Source organism: Natrix helvetica, assembly GCF_964273705.1.
Source record: "Natrix helvetica genome assembly, chromosome: 7".
In the NCBI taxonomy this organism is placed as follows: domain Eukaryota; kingdom Metazoa; phylum Chordata; class Lepidosauria; order Squamata; family Natricidae; genus Natrix; species Natrix helvetica.
The window spans coordinates 8,613,466-8,631,185 of NC_138558.1; the positions used below are offsets into that span (position 1 = coordinate 8,613,466).

Below are 17,720 nucleotides of genomic sequence, written 5' to 3' on the forward strand. Positions count from 1 at the left end.
ACTTCTTTATTGGCCAAGTGTGATTGGACACACAAGGAATTTGTCTGTGGTGGAAAAACTCTCAGTGTACATAAAAAGACAAGATACATTCATCAAGAATCATAAGGTACAGTACTTAATGATAGTCATAGGGTGCAAATAAGCAATCAAATCATACTAGGAAACAATCAATATAAATCGTAAGGATACAAGCAACAAAGGTACAGTCCTGCAGTCATAAGTGGGAGGAAATGGGTGATAGGAACGATGAGAAAACTAAAAGTAATAGTAACGCAGACTTAGTAAATAGTTTGACAGTGTGGAGGGAATTATTTGTTTAGCAGAGTGATGGCGTTCGAGAAAAAAACTGTCCTTGTGTCTAATCTTACTATGTGAGCAAACCAGCTTTTTCATTATTATTACATTGTATACTGGATCACGCAAACATCACTGGATTTCATTGGATCCTGCGTTCACACAGTATTTGCTGTTGTCTGTTGTCTAGTTGCTTTCACAAGAACCACCTATGCCTGTGATCAGATTCTCTGAGACTCTGGAAAGGATGCAGAAAGGAGCAACACAGATGATCAGGGGGAATAGAACACTATGAAGAAGGGTTGCAGAAACTGGGTCCGTCTAGTGAAAAGAAGGACTAGGGGAGATATGACAGCAGTGTTGCCTGTATTTGAGGCGCTACCACAAAGAAGAGGGGGGAGGGGTTTAGCCTATTTTCCAAAGCACCAGAAGGCAAGACAAGAAGCAATGGATGGAAACAAATCTAGGAGAGAAGCAACCTGGAACTAAGGAGAAATTTCCTAACAACCAACCAGTGGAACATCTTGTCTTCAGAGGTTGTGGGTGCTTCATCCCTGTTGGTTTTCAAGAAGAGACTGGGCAGCAGTGGTGGGTTTCAAAACTTTTTGGAACCTCTTCTGTAGGTGTGGCCTGCTTTGTGGGAGTGGCTTGCCACCCATGTGACCGTGAAAGTTTGGCCACGCAGCATACACCAGCTCGCAGCATTCGCGAGGCAAGATCTAAAGGCCTTCCCTCGCAAAAGTTGCGAGCTGGCGTAAGGGAGGACCCGCCACGCTTTTAAATGGGTGTTAGAGGTGGGCAGGTCAACTCCAACCCACTCACTGATTGGCTGGACTCCAGCCAATCAGTGAGCGGCGGGCTGGGCTAGTTTATTGCGGACAGGCGGGAGAGCGAGCGAGCTGCGATGGAATGGGCAGAGCGAGTGACAGGGCCGGGGCAGGCGTTCCAGAACTTACTTCCAGGTCCACCGGTGGAACCTCTTCTAACCGGTTCGGTACATTTGACGAACCGGTTCTACCGAACTGGTGCGAACTGGTAGGAACCCACCTCTGCTGGGCAGCCATTTGTCTGGAAGGATATGTGCTCATGCAGGGAGTTGGACCGCATGACCTCCAAGGTCCCTTCCAACTCTGTTATTCTGTGTTCTGTGTCACCCCTTTGTGGGAATGCCTCAAAGCACGTTCTGCTCCATTTCTGTTTTGCATGTGAAATTTTATTTTCTTGAGCATCTGTTGAGTTCTCTCTAAGGGAAGAATGTCTGGTCGTTTTGTCTCTGGACAAGTTCCACGGCATAATAAATAAGTCTGGTACAGAGTCTGGGAAGCCAAAAGATTCTGATACTCAGCATCAAAAGCCAAAAACAGATTTTTCCATGAACTCAGATGGAGTTTAAGTATCATAAGTTACTCCTTGTCTTTTCCCATGATTAATAAAACCATAGACCAGGGATGGCAAACCTTTTTGGCACCGAGTGCCTAAACCGGAAACACATGGGCATGTACGGGCATGTGTGTCTATGGCGGAAACCTCAAGACCAGCTGGCCGGTGCCCATGTCATGCCAACCAGCTGGTCTTCCTGCATGTGCATGCGTGCCAGCCAGCTGGTCTTTGTGCGCGCTGGAGTACTAGAAATCCCAAGACCAGCTGGCCAGCGTGCATGTGCCTGGTTTTTGGCTGTTTTTCGGGCCGTTTTCAGGCTGTTTCTTGAGCTGCTTTCTGGCGCTCCGGCACCCACCAAGACCACCTGGCCAGTGTACACGGTCATCAGGAAACTGGAAAAGCAGATGGCTGAAAAACAGGCTGGTTTTGGGGAGCATTTTTTTGGACCGTTTTCATGCGCTCCAAAATCTGAATTTTGATCAGAGAAGCTACAATGGTTGTAAGTGTGAAAAATGGGCACACGTTGCTTTTTTTTCAGTGCTGTTGTAACTTTGAATGGTCACTAAACCAACTGTTGTAAGTCGAGAACTACCTGTGTAGTTGCTGCAGGAGCAAGGTGTGGATTTGAACTGATGAGTTGGGCCTAATGTCCAGAGAAGATTAAGCTCTTCCAAGCCAATGAGCTGATTGAGGCTACGGAAGATCTGACTTTGGACTGTGCATAGGGGGAGTGTCCCGAAAGTGTTGCGTACTCAGATTTGAACATTTCTAACCACAAGATGAGGTCCAAGAAGGGACAACGCAGCCACATGGATCTATTCTATTTCATGCAGCGTCAGCTTCTTTTATAATTTCGGCTGCATCCTTTAAAACCTTCCTTATCTTCAAGCTTGGAATTCACTATAAGGCCTCTTCAGTCCCCTAGTGTAAAGTTTCTTCCTTGTTTAGTGCTGACGTGGGGGAGATTGGGAACAGCTTTCAGAAGATGCTGGCAGTTTTTATTATTATTATTATTATTATTCAAATTCCAATGAGTTGCCCTGATAAACAGACCCTGAATCACAGCATCCTGCAGCTCATTAGGAGCTGTTTGGATACAAAGAGTTCATCCTTCGTTGAAGAGCCAGCTGTCGCAAAAATGTTTCTGAAAAAGAATAGTTCACTGCTCTCCCCCTCCCTTCGTATACAAACATGCTCACATAGAAAGTTGTTCAAAAGAAGCATAATACTAAATGTCGGAGAGGACCACACTGGGCCCGAGGGTGGTGTCAAACACATCATTAGTTTGGAATCTCCTCACCTCCATAAAAAGGTAAAAGTAAAGGTTCCCCTCGCACATATGTGCTAGTTGTTCCTGACTCTAGGGGCCTGTGCTCATCTCTGTTTCAAAACCAAAGAGCCAGCGCTGTCTGAAGACATCTCCGTAGTCTTGTGGCCGGCATGGCTAAATGCCAAAGGCGCACGAAACGCTGTTACCTTCCCACCAAAGGTGGTTCCTATTTATCTACTTGCATTTTTGCGTGCTTTCGAACTGCTAGGTTGGCAGAAGCTGGGACAAGTCACGGGAGCTCACTCCGTTACGGGGTGCTAGGGATTCGAACCGCTGACCTTTCTGATCCACAAGCTCAGCGTCGTAGCCATCGAGCCACCAAGTTAAATCCAATTCAACACCTTTCATAATCCCAAATCACGGAGAGTAAATAATTCTACTTTACTTGGCTGCAGGCAAACACCCCCCCCCCCCCCACCTGTTCGTTGAAAGTCTGTTGACAATGGCAATTGCTCCTTGGATCTGAATGTGAATTCTTTTTGTTTCAGCTACAAGCCCATTGTGGAATACATAGACACACAGTTCGAGGCCTACCTGCAGGAAGAGCTGAAGATCAAGCGGTCCCTGTTTAATTATCACGACACCAGGATCCACGCGTGCTTGTATTTCATTTCCCCAACTGGTCACTCGCTGAAATCCCTTGATCTGGTCACTATGAAGAAGCTTGACAGCAAGGTACTGTTCACCTGGATGAAACAGGATCCCGGTTCTTGTTTTATTATCACATACCCTGTTTCCCTGAAAATAAGACCTATCCCACAAATAAGCCGTCGCATGTTTTTATGTGTATGCCTAATTTAACACACACACCCCAATAAACCCTACTTAAGAGCCTGCACAGTTGGGTGGCTACTCATTCCGCAGAAAAGCCCTGAGAAAAGCTGGAGCAGGGCGCTTGAGGCAGCTCCATTCCCTCTGCCTCGTGGTGGCGGCACTCGCACATCGCGTGGCCTCCTGCCCCGTCGCGAGCAAGCAGAAGAAGTGGGCCTCCCATATGTGGGAGGGAAAATAAGACACCAAAAAAAATAAGATCCAGTCTTATGTTCAGGAAACACAGTAGTTATCTAAGGAAGATCCTTGTTTTTCCTAAATGAAGATGGAACTTGGAAGGCGAGACAGAGTCTGAGATTCCACATATCTTAAGGCAGTGATGGCTAATCTTTTTTTTTATCACGTGCCAAAAGCACGCACACATGCGCCAGTGCACATGCATCCATAATGCAGTGCGCATGACCTGCCGTACGCGCCCTGACCCTCCGCACATGCGGCCTGCCCCCCCTCGCTCCTTTTTTGCTTCCATTTGTGCGCCGAACCAGCAATAATGCCACCCTTGAGGCAATTAGTTCGATTAATTAATGTGAAGCTTTGTTCGTGAGAGACTCCTTGCCAAGTATTTTCTTGTACAGCTGTTGCGTTTGGAAGATATCAGCCTGGCAGGCTACGTTCCCTCTAAGGTGCGCGGCTGCGCTAGCGTGCAGGTGGCAAGAAAACACCGCGCAGCAGTTTTCAACTGCCGCGCAGTGATTTCTATTGCCACAGGCTTTGGAAGCTGGGGAGGTCCTTTGCAGGCAGCTAGAACGGGCCGCCTGCAAAGGACTTCCCCAGACTTGCTTTGAGGAGCACGGGGCGATTGAGGCTAGTTGTGAAGCCCCAAAGCCCCCACCGCCACCGGAAGAACTGCTGCCACCACCTCCTCCTCCTCCTCTAACAGGCAGCACTGCCGGATTTGCCGCCCGGCGCTGCGGCTGAGATGAAGCCGGCAAAGCCCCAGCCGGCATCTCTGCGCGTGGCAGCGGCGCCTCCCCTCTGCTCGGAGCACCTGAGCTCAGCGCTGGGTTACCCCTGCCTGCCCCCTCCTCCTCCTCTCCCGTGCTGCGGGAAGACAGTAGGAAGGCGGGGAGGGAGCAGGGGGGAAAAAAGCCTCATGGTTCTTCAAAAGCACGGAGGAGGAGGAGCGGGCACGGGTTACCCAGCGCTGAGCTCAGGAGCAAATCTGGTGGTGCTGTTGGAGGAGGAGGAGGTAGCAGCAGTTATTCTGCTGGCAACTCGTCGGCAACTTCAGCAGCAGCCCTGCCCACAATGAAGAAAGCAGAGATGGAGCAGATCCACGCAGATGACGTCGCTGCAACATGACTGGAGGAGGAATTCTGGGAGTTGAAGTCCACAAGTGTTAAAGCTGTCAGGTTTGAAGAGCTCTGCATTTTTTTTCTAGGGGTGGAAGGGTCTTGCAACTTGACAGCTTTAAGACTTCCATGCTTCAAATGCCAGAGTTCCTGAGCCAACAGGACTGGAGGAGAAATTCTGGGAGTTGAAGTCCACAAATCTTAAAGCTGTCAGGTTTGAAGACCCCTGGGTTTTTTTTCCCCTAAAGGGTTAGGGGTGCAAGGGTCTTGTAACTTGACAGCTTTAAGAGTTGCGTGCTTCAAATGCCAGAGTTTCTGAGCCAACATTTTGGTTGCTAAGCAGGAGCGTTGTTAAGTGATACTGATATTATATAACACTTTGAATTAAGCGGGTACCTTGAAGAAACATAACTTTGAGTTTCAAATCATACTGATTTCATTGTTGTCTTAGGTGACATCTGTGAAAAAAATTCGGGTGCTCAGGCATGAAAATGTGCCGCTCAAACACTATACTTTTCTGCTCACATCGAAAAAAAATTAGAGGGAACATTGCTGGCAGGTCTCCAAGCCTGATGCGGTCTGTGGTTGTCAATTCACCCTTGAAAGGCTGTTTGCCGGGACTTTGCTGGATGTGAGTGAGAAGAATTCACATTAGCTTAATAAAAAAGGGGTTTTTGTCTGGACAAGGAGTCTGCTTTGAGGTTTTGTGAAGCCTAGTTCAGAACAAAAGGAGGAAAAGCTCACTTAAGTTTTTTCTCACTTAGCATAAATTTTGGGTTCGATTGAGCTTGTAAGTTGAGGACTACCTGTATATATGATTTATTTATTTATTCGATTTGTATAGCTGCCCATCTCAAACAAGTGATTCTGGGAGGCAAAACATCCTATGTTTAATTTGGAAAAGCAACACAGATTCCAAAATGACCGTCCTGCCAAATTGTAATGCCTTCAATTTCCCAGCAAGTGTGTGTTGATTATATTTGGAAAATACTTTATGAGATAAGCAGCTTGCCAAAACGTGTGTGTGTGTGTTCCTTGTTTGGATTTAGTAATTAGTTCAACAGGTTTGCACAAAATCTCAGTTGTGTCCTGCCCCCCCCCCCCCCCCCCCGGAGTGATTATAAGAAACAAAGTGGAAACTTTTCTGGTTGACTTCTGATGTGCAAACACAGGCAAGATGTGATTAGTATTTCCTATGCTTTGTGATATAAATTCAAACTTAGCACATGATCTTTGATGCAGTTGAACAATTCTTGGAATTCACTTTCACAGCGATTCTTATCTCCTTCCTTTAAAATAGTTGCTAATAGTTTATAAGGCATATAATATTTCCTGTGTAAAGCCTATGCTATAGAGCGGGGAAATAGGTAATTGTGTTACTCTACTTTGTTTGCAGCTGTCTTCTATATACATGGTCCTTGACTTACGGCCACAAGTGAACCCCAAATTTCTGTTGCTAAGCGAGACATTGGTTAAGAGAGTCTTGCCCCCATATTATTACCTTTCTTGCTGCATTTGTTAAACGAATCACTTCTGCTGTTAAGTTGGTAACACGGTTGTTAAGTGAATCTGGCTTCCCCATTGGCATTGCTTGTCAGAAGGCCATAAAAGTGGATCCCATGACCCTGGGACACAGTGACGGTCTTAAGTATGAATCAGTTGCTAAGCATCTGAATTTTGATCACGTGACTATTGGGATGCTGCAACGGTCGTCATTTTTTTCAGCGCCGTCGTATCTTTGAACGGTCGCTCTATGAACTGTTATAAGTCGAGGACTGCCTTTGCTCTGAAATGCAGATGAATGGATCTGATTTTATTGGCTGCCATCATTGGAGTTTTTAAATAAAACGAGAAGGCTGAAAATAGTTTCTTCTGAAAAGTGCTAAAAAATTGAAGGTGTGTCCGATAGGATCCTAGTTCATTTTATAATGCAAATTGCATCATCCAAATTTGACAGGTTGACTATGCACTAAATAGGTAATTGATGCTAATAAATTAAGAACATAAGACTCTAGCGCAGGAGGGTCAAACTCAAGGCCCAGTGCTTAGATCTGGCCCATGGGGCCGGCCTGGAAACAGCGAAGGACTGGCCTGCGGTGCCTCTGCCAGCGAACTGTACAGTACCTGCAGAGTCAGGGCATCTCCGCTGCTGGCGCATTGTGAGCCTGCGAGTCGCGTGAGCGGGGAGCGGAAAAGCCGCTCGCTCAACCCCCCCTCTCCAGCCATGCAGAGCCCCATTCACTCACCTAGAGGCATTCTGAAGGTGCCGAGCCATGGGAGGCGGAGGGCGGCAAACAGGCGCTTGCATTGCTTGGTGCCTTCCGAGTACCGCTAGATCAGTCACTGGCGCTGTGCCTGGCTGGAAAGGGGGGTTGCCAGGCGGCTGCTCGTGAGCGTGGTCACCTCATGGCTGCTGTGTTGCTGCTGCGTTAGCGCAACACAGCCATTCGACCCTGAGGCTGTGCCCGGCTCTTCGGGAGCCCGGTCGCAAGGGAGCAGCCGCCCGGCAGCCCAAAAACAATAAGCCCTCCCCTTTAATAAGCCCAAGCCCATATTTTGTTGGTCAAAAAAATATAAGACCCTGTTGTATTTTCGGAGAAACACGGTAATATCTTTTATTCCTTGTTTTTAGTGTTCAGGATTGTTTTATTGGTTTCCCGCCCCTGTGATATTACTTGTGAGCCATCCAGAATCATTAAGAGTCTGGCAGCGTACAAATGTAATCAGTCGGTTTAACCGATCAGCAGTTGATAATCCCATCCTGCGTGAATTTGCCCACTTGCCCACTAAAATCATCTAACACTCGTGGTCATTGCCACACCCAGTGGCAGCAAAATTCCAACTTGGATATTGGATACATAAAGAAAGAAATCCTGAGTCATCCCATAATTCCTTTTGGTGCCGATCCCAAGTTTTAATATAGCACGATAAATCTTTCCTGGCCAACTTTCCATGCCCTGCATGATTTCAGAGTAAACATCGCTACCATGTTTTCCTTTGCTAACATTCTTTTTTAAGCAAGAAATCCGCAAACTCTTAATTTGGTAGCTGCTTTTTGTACTTTTTCAGCTGTATGGCACTTTTTTCCCCTTGAGATCTGAAATGCAATTCTGCCATAGATTTATACAGAGGCATCATTGCCACTGGTAGTTTTAGATTCCTAGCGTGACGTTTGCCCTTTTAAAATGTAGCTGTCGGCGAATTACTTCCCCTCAAGCGGAGACCACAACTCACAATAAAATAAGGCATGTACTGTATCTTAGATGGTAACCTAGAGTAAAAGAGAGGTTTCATTAAAAGGATCATCTATGCAGTTCGGTCAAAAGCCAGCACGTAGTTCTTTGACAAATATTGGGGCACAATATTAAAGGAGGAAGATCTTGAAAAGAGTAAGGTTCTACATTTAGGCAAGAAAAATGAAATGCACAGGTACAGAATAGGTGGTACCTTGCTCAATAGTAGTAACTGTGAAAAGGATCTTGGAGTCCTAGTGGAAAACCATTTAAACAGGAGCCAGCCGTGTGCAGCAGCTGCCAAAAAAGCCAACACAGTTCTAGGCTGCATAAACAAAGGGATAGAATCAAGATCACGTGAAGTGTTAATACCACACTTGGAATATAGCATCCAGTTTTGGTCGCCACAATGTAAAAAAGATGTGGAGACTCTAGAAAGAGTGCAAAGAAGAGCAGCAAAGATGATTAGGGGACAGGAGGCTAAAACATATGAAGAATGGTTGCACGAATTGGGTATGTCTAGTTTAATGAAAAGAAGGACTAGGGGAGACATGATAGTATATTCCAAGATCTCAGGGGTTGCCACAAACAAGAGGGAGTCAACCTATTCTCCAAAGCACCTGAGGGTAGGACAAGAAGCAATGGGTGGAAACTAATCAAGGAGAGAAGCAACTTAGAACTGAGGAGAAATTCCCTGATAGTGAGAACAATTCATCAGTGGAACAGAAGTTGCCTCCAGAAGTTGTGAATGCCCCAACACTGGAAGTCTTTGAGAAGATGTTGGATAGCCATTTGTCTGGAACGGTATAGGGTTTCCTGCCTAGGAAGAGGGTTGGACTAGAAGACCTCCAAGGTCCCTTCCAACTCTGCTATTGTATTCTATTGGACTCCGTACTAAAACAATGCATCATTAAACTGGTGATAGTTTTAAAAGGGGTATGGATGAATTTGTGGATGACCATCAATTGTGAAGACTTTATTGTTACTTCTAAGTAGAGGAAATATGTTCCCCAAACAATGGTGGGAGAAGGATATGTCCAGGGGTGGGATTGAAATTTTTTAGTAACCGGTTCGCTGCCCAGTTGCTGCGTGGCTGTGGCATTGGGGGGGGGGGCTATTCTGCCTCCTGCACCACAGCAGGGGGGGCGTTTTTGCCCTCCCCAGGCTCCAGAGGTTTCCTAGAGAGTCTAAGAGGGTGAAAACGGCCACCCCCCCAGGCTCCGGAGGCCAGAAAAGGGCCCGTTTTTGGAGTTCCAGAACTTCCAGGAAGCCCATTTTTCACCTTCCCAGAGCCTCCGTGCAGGCCCTGCACTTACCTGGCATGATGAATGGGCCATGTGGAGACTCCTGCGAGGGGAGGGGAGGGGAGAGGTGGGCAGGGCCAGCCAGTCCTTCCAACTACCGGTTTGGCAAACCAGATGTAAAATTAGCATCCGGTTCGCCCAAACCAGTCCGAATTGGCTGAATCCCACTCCTCGATATGTCTCAACTTCTTCTGGTAAGGACCAAAGAGTCATCTGGTTGGACAGTGTGAGAAATAAAATGTTGGACCAGGATGGGTTTTGACCCGATCCAGCAAGATTGCTGTTATATTCGCATGTAACCCATGAAGTGGCTGAACGTCTTTCCACCCTAGTTTAATTAAAGCATGAGTTGCTTCCAGATTTGATTGAAAGTGGGGGAGCAGAGATATCAACGCACGTAGAGAGCCAAATTGCATGTTGTATTGCACCTCCACGTAGGTGGAATCCAGCAGCTCTTTCTCAGCTGCAGTCTGCCTTCCTATGCTATTATATAGCTCCATCCAGATTCATGCCCAGAGATTAAAAGGGAAGGGAAGGCATATCAGTTGTCCAATATAACTTAGCACAAACGGAGCTATCAGTTTTGTCTACTTCAAGTGGGCAACATGATCCAGGTAGCTTAATAAAAGTGATTATTTTCAGGCCTCCATAAATCTTACTAGAGGGAGCCTTCGACTTACACGAGCCATGGTGGCACAGTGGTTAGAATGTAGTGTTGCAGGCTAATTCTGTGGGCTGCCGGCTGCCAGCAGTTCAATTGTCACCGGCTCAAGGTTGACTCATCCTTCCATCGTTTTGAGGTGGGTAAACTGAGGACCCAAATGATTGGGGGCAATAGGCTGACTTTGTAAACTGCTTAGAGCTCTGTGAAGTGGTATTGTTGTGGCCCTGGCAGCAGATTCGGACAGTGAGGAGGTTGGGGAGGAACATGGGCCAGTCCTGGAGTCTGGGGAAAAGCTGTATGCCAGCTATCAGATGCTTTCAGAGTCATCAGTGAGGCAGAGGAACAGCTGGAGCCTGTTCCCAGTATGCGCATGCGCAGAGTTGCCAGGCAAAGGGAACTGCTAAAGAACAGGGGTCGACTTGGGAGTAAGGCCCCAGGTGGATGATGAATGGCCCCTCCCAGAGGAAATAAAAGAGGAGTGAAAGGGGAGTGGAGTTTGCAGGAGACCATTAGTTCGCGTAATTGGTTCGTGACTCTTCAAGACTCCTGGCCAAGTTCTGCAGATATCGGCCTGGCAGCTCTCCAAACCAGATAAGGTCTGTGACCGTAAATCCTCCCTTGAAAGACTTAGATGGATGTGAATGAACAGAATTCACAGTAAATTAATAAAAGGGTTTTTTGTCGGGATGAGGAGTTTGCTTCATTCTCTTGGGAAGCCAAGAACAGTAACCATGGCAATTCGCTTAATAACCAGTATTAAAAAAAATAGTAAAATAGATTGGTCATAGGATGACCTGCTTTAATGATTAGCATGACTTACAACCATCATTCTGGACTTAATTACAGTCGTTAATTGAGAACTGCCTGTATTTTTTTTTTAACCTGCTCATTGGGGTAGCTTTTCTTTTCCTCTTCTGCCCTCACCAGGAACTGATGCAGCACAATTGTCCTTTCTTGCAGGTGAATATCATCCCGATAATAGCCAAGGCGGATACCATTGCCAAAAATGAGTTGCATAAATTCAAAAGCAAAATCATGAGCGAATTGGTGAGCAACGGAGTCCAGATTTATCAGTTTCCAACTGACGAAGAAACAGTGGCTGAGATTAATGCCACAATGAGCGTAAGTCTTACTTTCTTTTCGTCTTCCAAATGCGCCTTGGGATAAAAGGCTGCCTTGTTATGTTTTTATATACTTTGGAAGCCCATACATCTTGAGTTTGACACATTCCATCTGTGTGTGTGTGTGTGTGTGTGTGTGTGTGTGTGTAAGTGTGGGTAAGGGAGCACAGTGAAAAATTGGGAATAAGCTTTAAATGTAAAGAAGACCAAACTAAATGCAAAAAACTGTGAAGATATCAAAGTGGAAGATAGCTTTGGCCTTTTAGGGCAGATGCACGCATACATGTGCCCACACTAACCAGCCAAGTCATACGGCCCGGTGGCCAACAAGCCACAGCCCGGTAGTGGTCCACGGCCTACAGATTAGGAATCCCTGTTTTATGATCAACCGTCAACAGAAAAGAAACAGCAAATTACCCCACAGGCAGAATCATTATTAATTCAATGAGTCTGTTGTGAAGATTTATTGATTGACCATCTATGCTGAGCTTATTCATTTGGCAGTCTTTGGAAGGACTGGGTACATTAGTTCTCGACTTACAACCATTCATTTAGTGACAGTGCAAAGTTACAACAGCATTGGGGGAATGTGCTATATGACCGTTTTTCACACATACGTTGCAGCATCCCCATGGTCATGTGATCAAAATTTGGGCACATGGCAGTTGACTCATGTTTATGATGGTTGCAGTGTCCCAGAGTCGCATGATCACCTCCATTCACTTTACAACTGCAGTGATTCACTTAACGCCTGTTGCAAGAAAGGCCATAATGTGGGGCCAAATTCAAGAGGAGGAGCCAACATCGCGACGAGACGACGTGCGATCTCAATGCTCTGAGATCGTCGTCGATACTTTTGCCGCTGGGTGGTCCAAACAGACCTAAACGGTCCTGCAGAGACGGTGAACAGGAAGAATATGTCTTGCTGATCTCAGGGACATCGCAAAGTCCCTGATCAATCCAAGAGAGGTTCTTCAAGCCAGCTACAAAAAATCCAGCCATTAGGCTGATGAAATCGGGGCGGCTCCAAAACGGAAGGATACGGAAAGAGAAAGTGTTTCCAGCTGGTGAGGAATTTTTACCGTTTCAAAAGAGACTGCCTTTAAAAAACTTAACATTAATTTAAATTGGAGAACAGAAGAAATAAGCGGCGGAATTAAATTTGGAATGGTTTTGGACAGTGGGTTATCTTACTTTTTAAATGCTATCTTCACAGATGGAATTTATGCAAGCTTTTTAAAACGAATGGATTAAGTTTTCTTCTTCTATTTTTTCTTCTTTTACTATTCTTTGTAACCTATGGACTAAAAGTCTCCTCTTTCATTACTGTGGGTGTTCTAACTCATTCAAGACAAGAATTGGACTTTTTTAAAACTTGAGATACAAAAAGAAACAAAGAAAATTGCAACATTGAAACAATAACACTGCTACTCGGAGGCTGGAGGTTTGTGTATTGGAAACAAAACAAATTTTTTAAAAAATTTGCACTCTGCAGGCCTCCCAAAAACGGCCCATTTTTTTGCAAAAACTGGCCCTTTTTGTCAAAAGGGGGGCATGCATAGCCTTTAGAAGGCTTATAGAGTGCACCTGAGGGCTGGGGAGGACAAAAACAAGCAAAAAATGGCCCGTTTTTCACTCATTTCTGCCCTCCGCAGCCTCCAGGAGCACTCTGGAAGCCTCCTGAAGGCTATGCACGACCATTTTTGCAAAGGGGGCGAGGTTTCCGGAGGCAAAAAATGCTGTATTCAGTGTATAAGATGCACCCAGATTTTCAGCCTCTTTTTTGAGGGAAAAAGATGTGTCTTATACTCCGAAAAATATGGTACTTTCCCAGGCAGACTTGAGAGCAGGAAAGAAGACCACAAAAATACCAGTTGCAACCATCCCACGGATCGTGGGCTTTGCAAAGTCTCATCCCACCCATATGCCCAGTTCTCAACCCAGCTTCTGAAAATGGACACGGCTGCCAACTCGCTCAAAATGGAAACCGGGTCAGAATTGAAAAACCGCAGAATGAAAAACAGCACCTGGAAGGCTCTGCGGAGATGGAAAGACACAAATGTCACTTCCTCTGCCTTTGGGGGCTCCACTTCAAAATGTATAATGTATCCCGGAAGGGGGAAGTATCCCAAATATATATTTTATGGCTTCCTTGGTGTGGCTGGAGTTGTCCCTTCTTCTTTGGACAGAGGTTCAGGTGTTGTTTACTGTAAATTCCCAACCCTCCAGGGTGGTTTTGAGGTTTTGGTTTGAAGCTTAAGAAATGGAGGAAATTAATTGTAAACCAGATTGGGCTTTGAGGTGTGCGGGTGTGTGAGAGAGAGACAGAGACAGAGACAGACAATGAGAGAGAGAGACACAGAGAGAAAGACACACACAGAGAGAGAGAGACAGACAGACAGACAAAAAGAGAGAGAGACTGAGAGAGAGACAGACACACAAAGAGACAGACAGACACAGAGAGAGACAGAGAAGAGATACAGAGACAGAGTGAGAGACAGACACAGAGACAGACAGACAGAGATAGAGTGACAGAGAGAGAGAGAGTGAGAGAGAGAGAGATAGAATGAGAGAGAGAGAGATAGAATGAGAGCGAGACACAGACAGAGACAGAGACACACACAGAGAGAAAATGAATGAATGAATGAATGTGTGTATATTTTGAAACTTCAGCAAGGAATTAATTGTATGCTTAAAAAAAACAGTGGCTTTGGTCCAGTGGCTTTGGTCCAGATCTGGCCTTCTGGGTGTTGTCAAAAACCTTGCTAATTAAATTATGTCATCTTGCCAAAGAAGGCCAGAGAGAGGTGCTCTCATAAAGAATAATAGATGCAATGAAACCGTTTTCAGAAAACTGTAATATAAAGGTACAACCAAAATGAAACCTCTTTAAAAGCCAGAGTTGGTTCCCCAGCGGCAGTTCTGTTTCAATATGCAAGCGAACAACATGTTGAAGTTGTGAGTTAAAAAATAGACAGTGGTGGGGGCCAGGTGTGGTGCAGGATGTATCATTGGGAAGGTCCTTCCACATTTTATTTACTTATTTGTGTCCCGCCTCTATTATTTTTGCAAGCAGCTTTTGCAAGTGGAGTCCCACCCAGGCCTCTCCCAAATTATGTGCATTAGTAATCTATGTGGTAGTGGAATATTAAGAGCCCCGAAGACTGGTTGTCTCTCTCTTTTCTGTAATGTTATCTTCAGATAGATAAAATATCAAACAATGAATAAATAAAAATGCAGTTTGATCCATGCAAACTTTAACCTTTCCCTCTGATATTTGTAAGAATCCTCCGAAAGGTTTTAAATCTTTGGCATTTCCAGTCATATGACATACAGACTGCAACTCCTCCTCCTCCTTCTTGTGCCATATCCGTCATCGGACGTTGGCAGTCATGTTGGCAATCCTATTTTTATCAATAGCCACATGAAAAAGTGCTGCTGAGTTTTGTCCCAACAACTCCCTTAAATTTGGAAACCATGATGTTCTTCTTTTGCCTGGACCCCATTTGCCTTCAATCTTTTCTCGTGCAACTTATAAGGTAAAGGTTTCCCTGGCACATATGTGGTAGTCGTTCCCAGCTCTAGGGGGCGCTGCTCATCTCCGTTTCAAAACCGAAGAGCCAGTGCTGTCCGAAGATGTCTCTGTGGCCATGTAGCCAGCATGACTCAACGCCAAAGGCGCACGGAACGCTGTTACCTTCCCACCAAAGGTGGTTCCTATTTTTTATACTTGCATTTTTTACGTGCTTTCAAATTGCTAGGTTGGGAGAAACTGGGACAAGTATCGGGAGCTCACTCCGTTACACGGTGCTAGGGATTCGAACCACCAAACTGCCGACCTTTCTGATCAACAAGCTCGGTGTCCCTTTCTGCAACTTACATCTGCTTACAATTTCTAGTGTTCCTGTTTTTATGGCAGAGCTGTGACTTTTGGCAAATAGTGTACCTGATATAGAGTATTTATTACTGAGAAGAAGAATAGTGCAGGTGTTTTTCCCTTTATCTGTTGCTTCTTCGTTCTATTCCTCCCTCCCTCCCTTTTCTCCTCTCTGTCTTCAAAGCACCTGAAGCAGGACAAGAAGCAACAGGTGGAAACTAATCAAGGACAGAAGCAACTTAGAACTAAGGAGACATTTCCTGACAGTTAAGACAATTAATCAGTGGAATAACTTGCCTCCAGAAGTTGTGAATGCTCCAACACTGGAAGTTTTTAAGAAGCGCCTGGGCAACCATTTATATGCAACTTCCTTTGATTGCTAATCTGTGAATTCTCCTTTAAATATTGCATTGTCTATCTGGTTTGAGAACCTTGGAAGGCAGACAGGCTCTGCCGCTTTTTATTACATCCTCTTTTCCTTCCTCTTTTAGCAGAGGGCTATAAAATAGGGTGTGGTTTGAGCCAAGCCTTGACTTCCTTCAATTCACCATAACTGACTTCCTAGCAAATGTCAACACTCACTTGTATTATAGACTGTCAAGAGTTTAAATTGAACAAGCATGTTCCCGAAGCATAGAAGAGCAAGCAAGGAGCTCTGAACTTACTTCAAAGTGTAATTTTCATCACTATTCCTTTTCGGGGAGGACAGATATTACTTGGGTTATTTTGAAGGAGAGAAGAGGAAGCAGCTTTTTTTTTTTTTTTTTTGCTGCTGCTTATAAAGTTGAGTCGAAGTATTCCCATGATAATTTGCGACTGTGTGAAAGTTTCATGGAATGAAGGATGCATGTTCTGACCGAGGCTTCCCAAGAGCCTGAAGCAAACTCCTTGTCCCGACAAAAAAACCCTTTTGTTAATTTCCTGTGAATTCTGCTCGTTCCCATCCAGCAAAGTCTTTTAAGGGAGGATTTACAGTCACAGACCTTACCTGGCTTGGAGAGCTGCCAGGCCGAGATCTGCAAAACTTAGCAAGGAGACTCAGAGAGTCATGAACCAATTAAGCGAACTAATTGTCTCCTGCAAACTCCACTCTCCTTCGCTCCTCTTTTATTTCCTCTGGGAGGGGCCATTCATCGTCCACCCGTGGCCTTATTCCCAAGTCCAGCCCTGTTTTTTAGCGGCTCCCTTCGTCTGGCAACTCTGCGCATGCACACACTGGGAACAGGCTCCAGTTGTTCGTCTGCCTCACTGATGTCTGATTCCGAAGGCAGCTGATAACTGTCAGACAGCCCTGGCCCCACCTCTGCCTCCGACACAGAGCCCTCCTCAACGGGCGGCGCCCAGGAGTAGAGCCTTCTCTGTGATGGGCCCAACCCTCTGGAATGACCTCCCCCCCGATATTAGAACTACTACCGACCTCTGCTCCTTCTGACAGAAACTTAAGACCCACCTGTTCCAATTAGCTGGCCTAGCTGATTTATAGTCCCACTTTCAACCTCCTGGCAAACATCTTATCTTGGGTAGTTTTTAAGGGTAATTTTTAATTTTTATTCGAATTTTAACTTATTATTGTACAGTGCATATCCTACCTCCTCCGTCTATCTATGTATCTATGTATATCTATATTTTTGTATCCACATTGTTTTAATATGACTGTACACCGCCCCGAGTCCTGTTTAGGAAAGGGTGCGGTCTATAAATTAAATTATTATTATTATTATTATTATTATTATTATTATTATTATTATTATTATTATTATTATTATTATTATTATTATTATTATTATTATTATTATTATTTCCCCAGACTCCAGGACTAGCCCATGTTCCTCCCCAACCTCCTCACTTTCCGAATCTTTTGCCAGCTCCGCTGGCCACAACAGTCCATAACAAAGACATAACAAGTGACAGAATTCCTTTGGGTCGAGTGTGGGAGGGATCTTATGATGTATGTCATAGATCTTAATTTGGATATTCTTAGAAAAGACGTTATTCTCACTTGACGCAAAGCATCGTGTCTCACTGCCTTGAGAATCCACTTCTTAAAAATGTCAGCCGTCATTTTAGACAAGCAAAGATAGCTTGGAAACGTTTGATCATTGCTGGTTGAAAGGTTTTCCGAACCTCGGGCTATTTTTCATTCTCGTGCTTTGCTCTTCTTTGCTCTTTTCCATGCTATGCTGGCATGTGCTGTAATTAACTCTCTCCAGATATCGTTGCATAATGCAATTAGGGTTGTAATGAACTCCTGGAAAAGAAGATGTCAAGCCTGCTGTCACTGATACCCTCCCCCTTCAATGACTACAGCTGTATTCCAGAGAGGCTTTAACTCCCAAAAAAGCCAGCACTGTGTCTCAAATGTTGGCTTTTTCTCCACCCCAGCTCTTTCTTAAA

At 45.2% G+C, this 17,720-nt stretch overlaps 1 protein-coding gene across 5 annotated transcripts in view; it reads left to right on the forward strand.

The window, feature by feature from the left end:
• The window catches only part of SEPTIN11 (septin 11), a 125,733-nt gene that overhangs the window by 68,657 nt on the left and 39,356 nt on the right, over positions 1–17,720 (forward strand). For all 5 annotated transcript variants that reach the window (XR_014175989.1, XR_014175990.1, XM_081960420.1 and 2 more), the window contains exons 4-5: positions 3,493–3,679; positions 11,289–11,450. Coding sequence is in view for 3 of the 5 variants with exons in the window: in XM_081960420.1 (XP_081816546.1) it covers positions 3,493–3,679; positions 11,289–11,450 (349 nt within the window). In the remaining 2 variants the exon portion in view is untranslated. The remainder of the gene's footprint in view (positions 1–3,492; positions 3,680–11,288; positions 11,451–17,720) is intronic.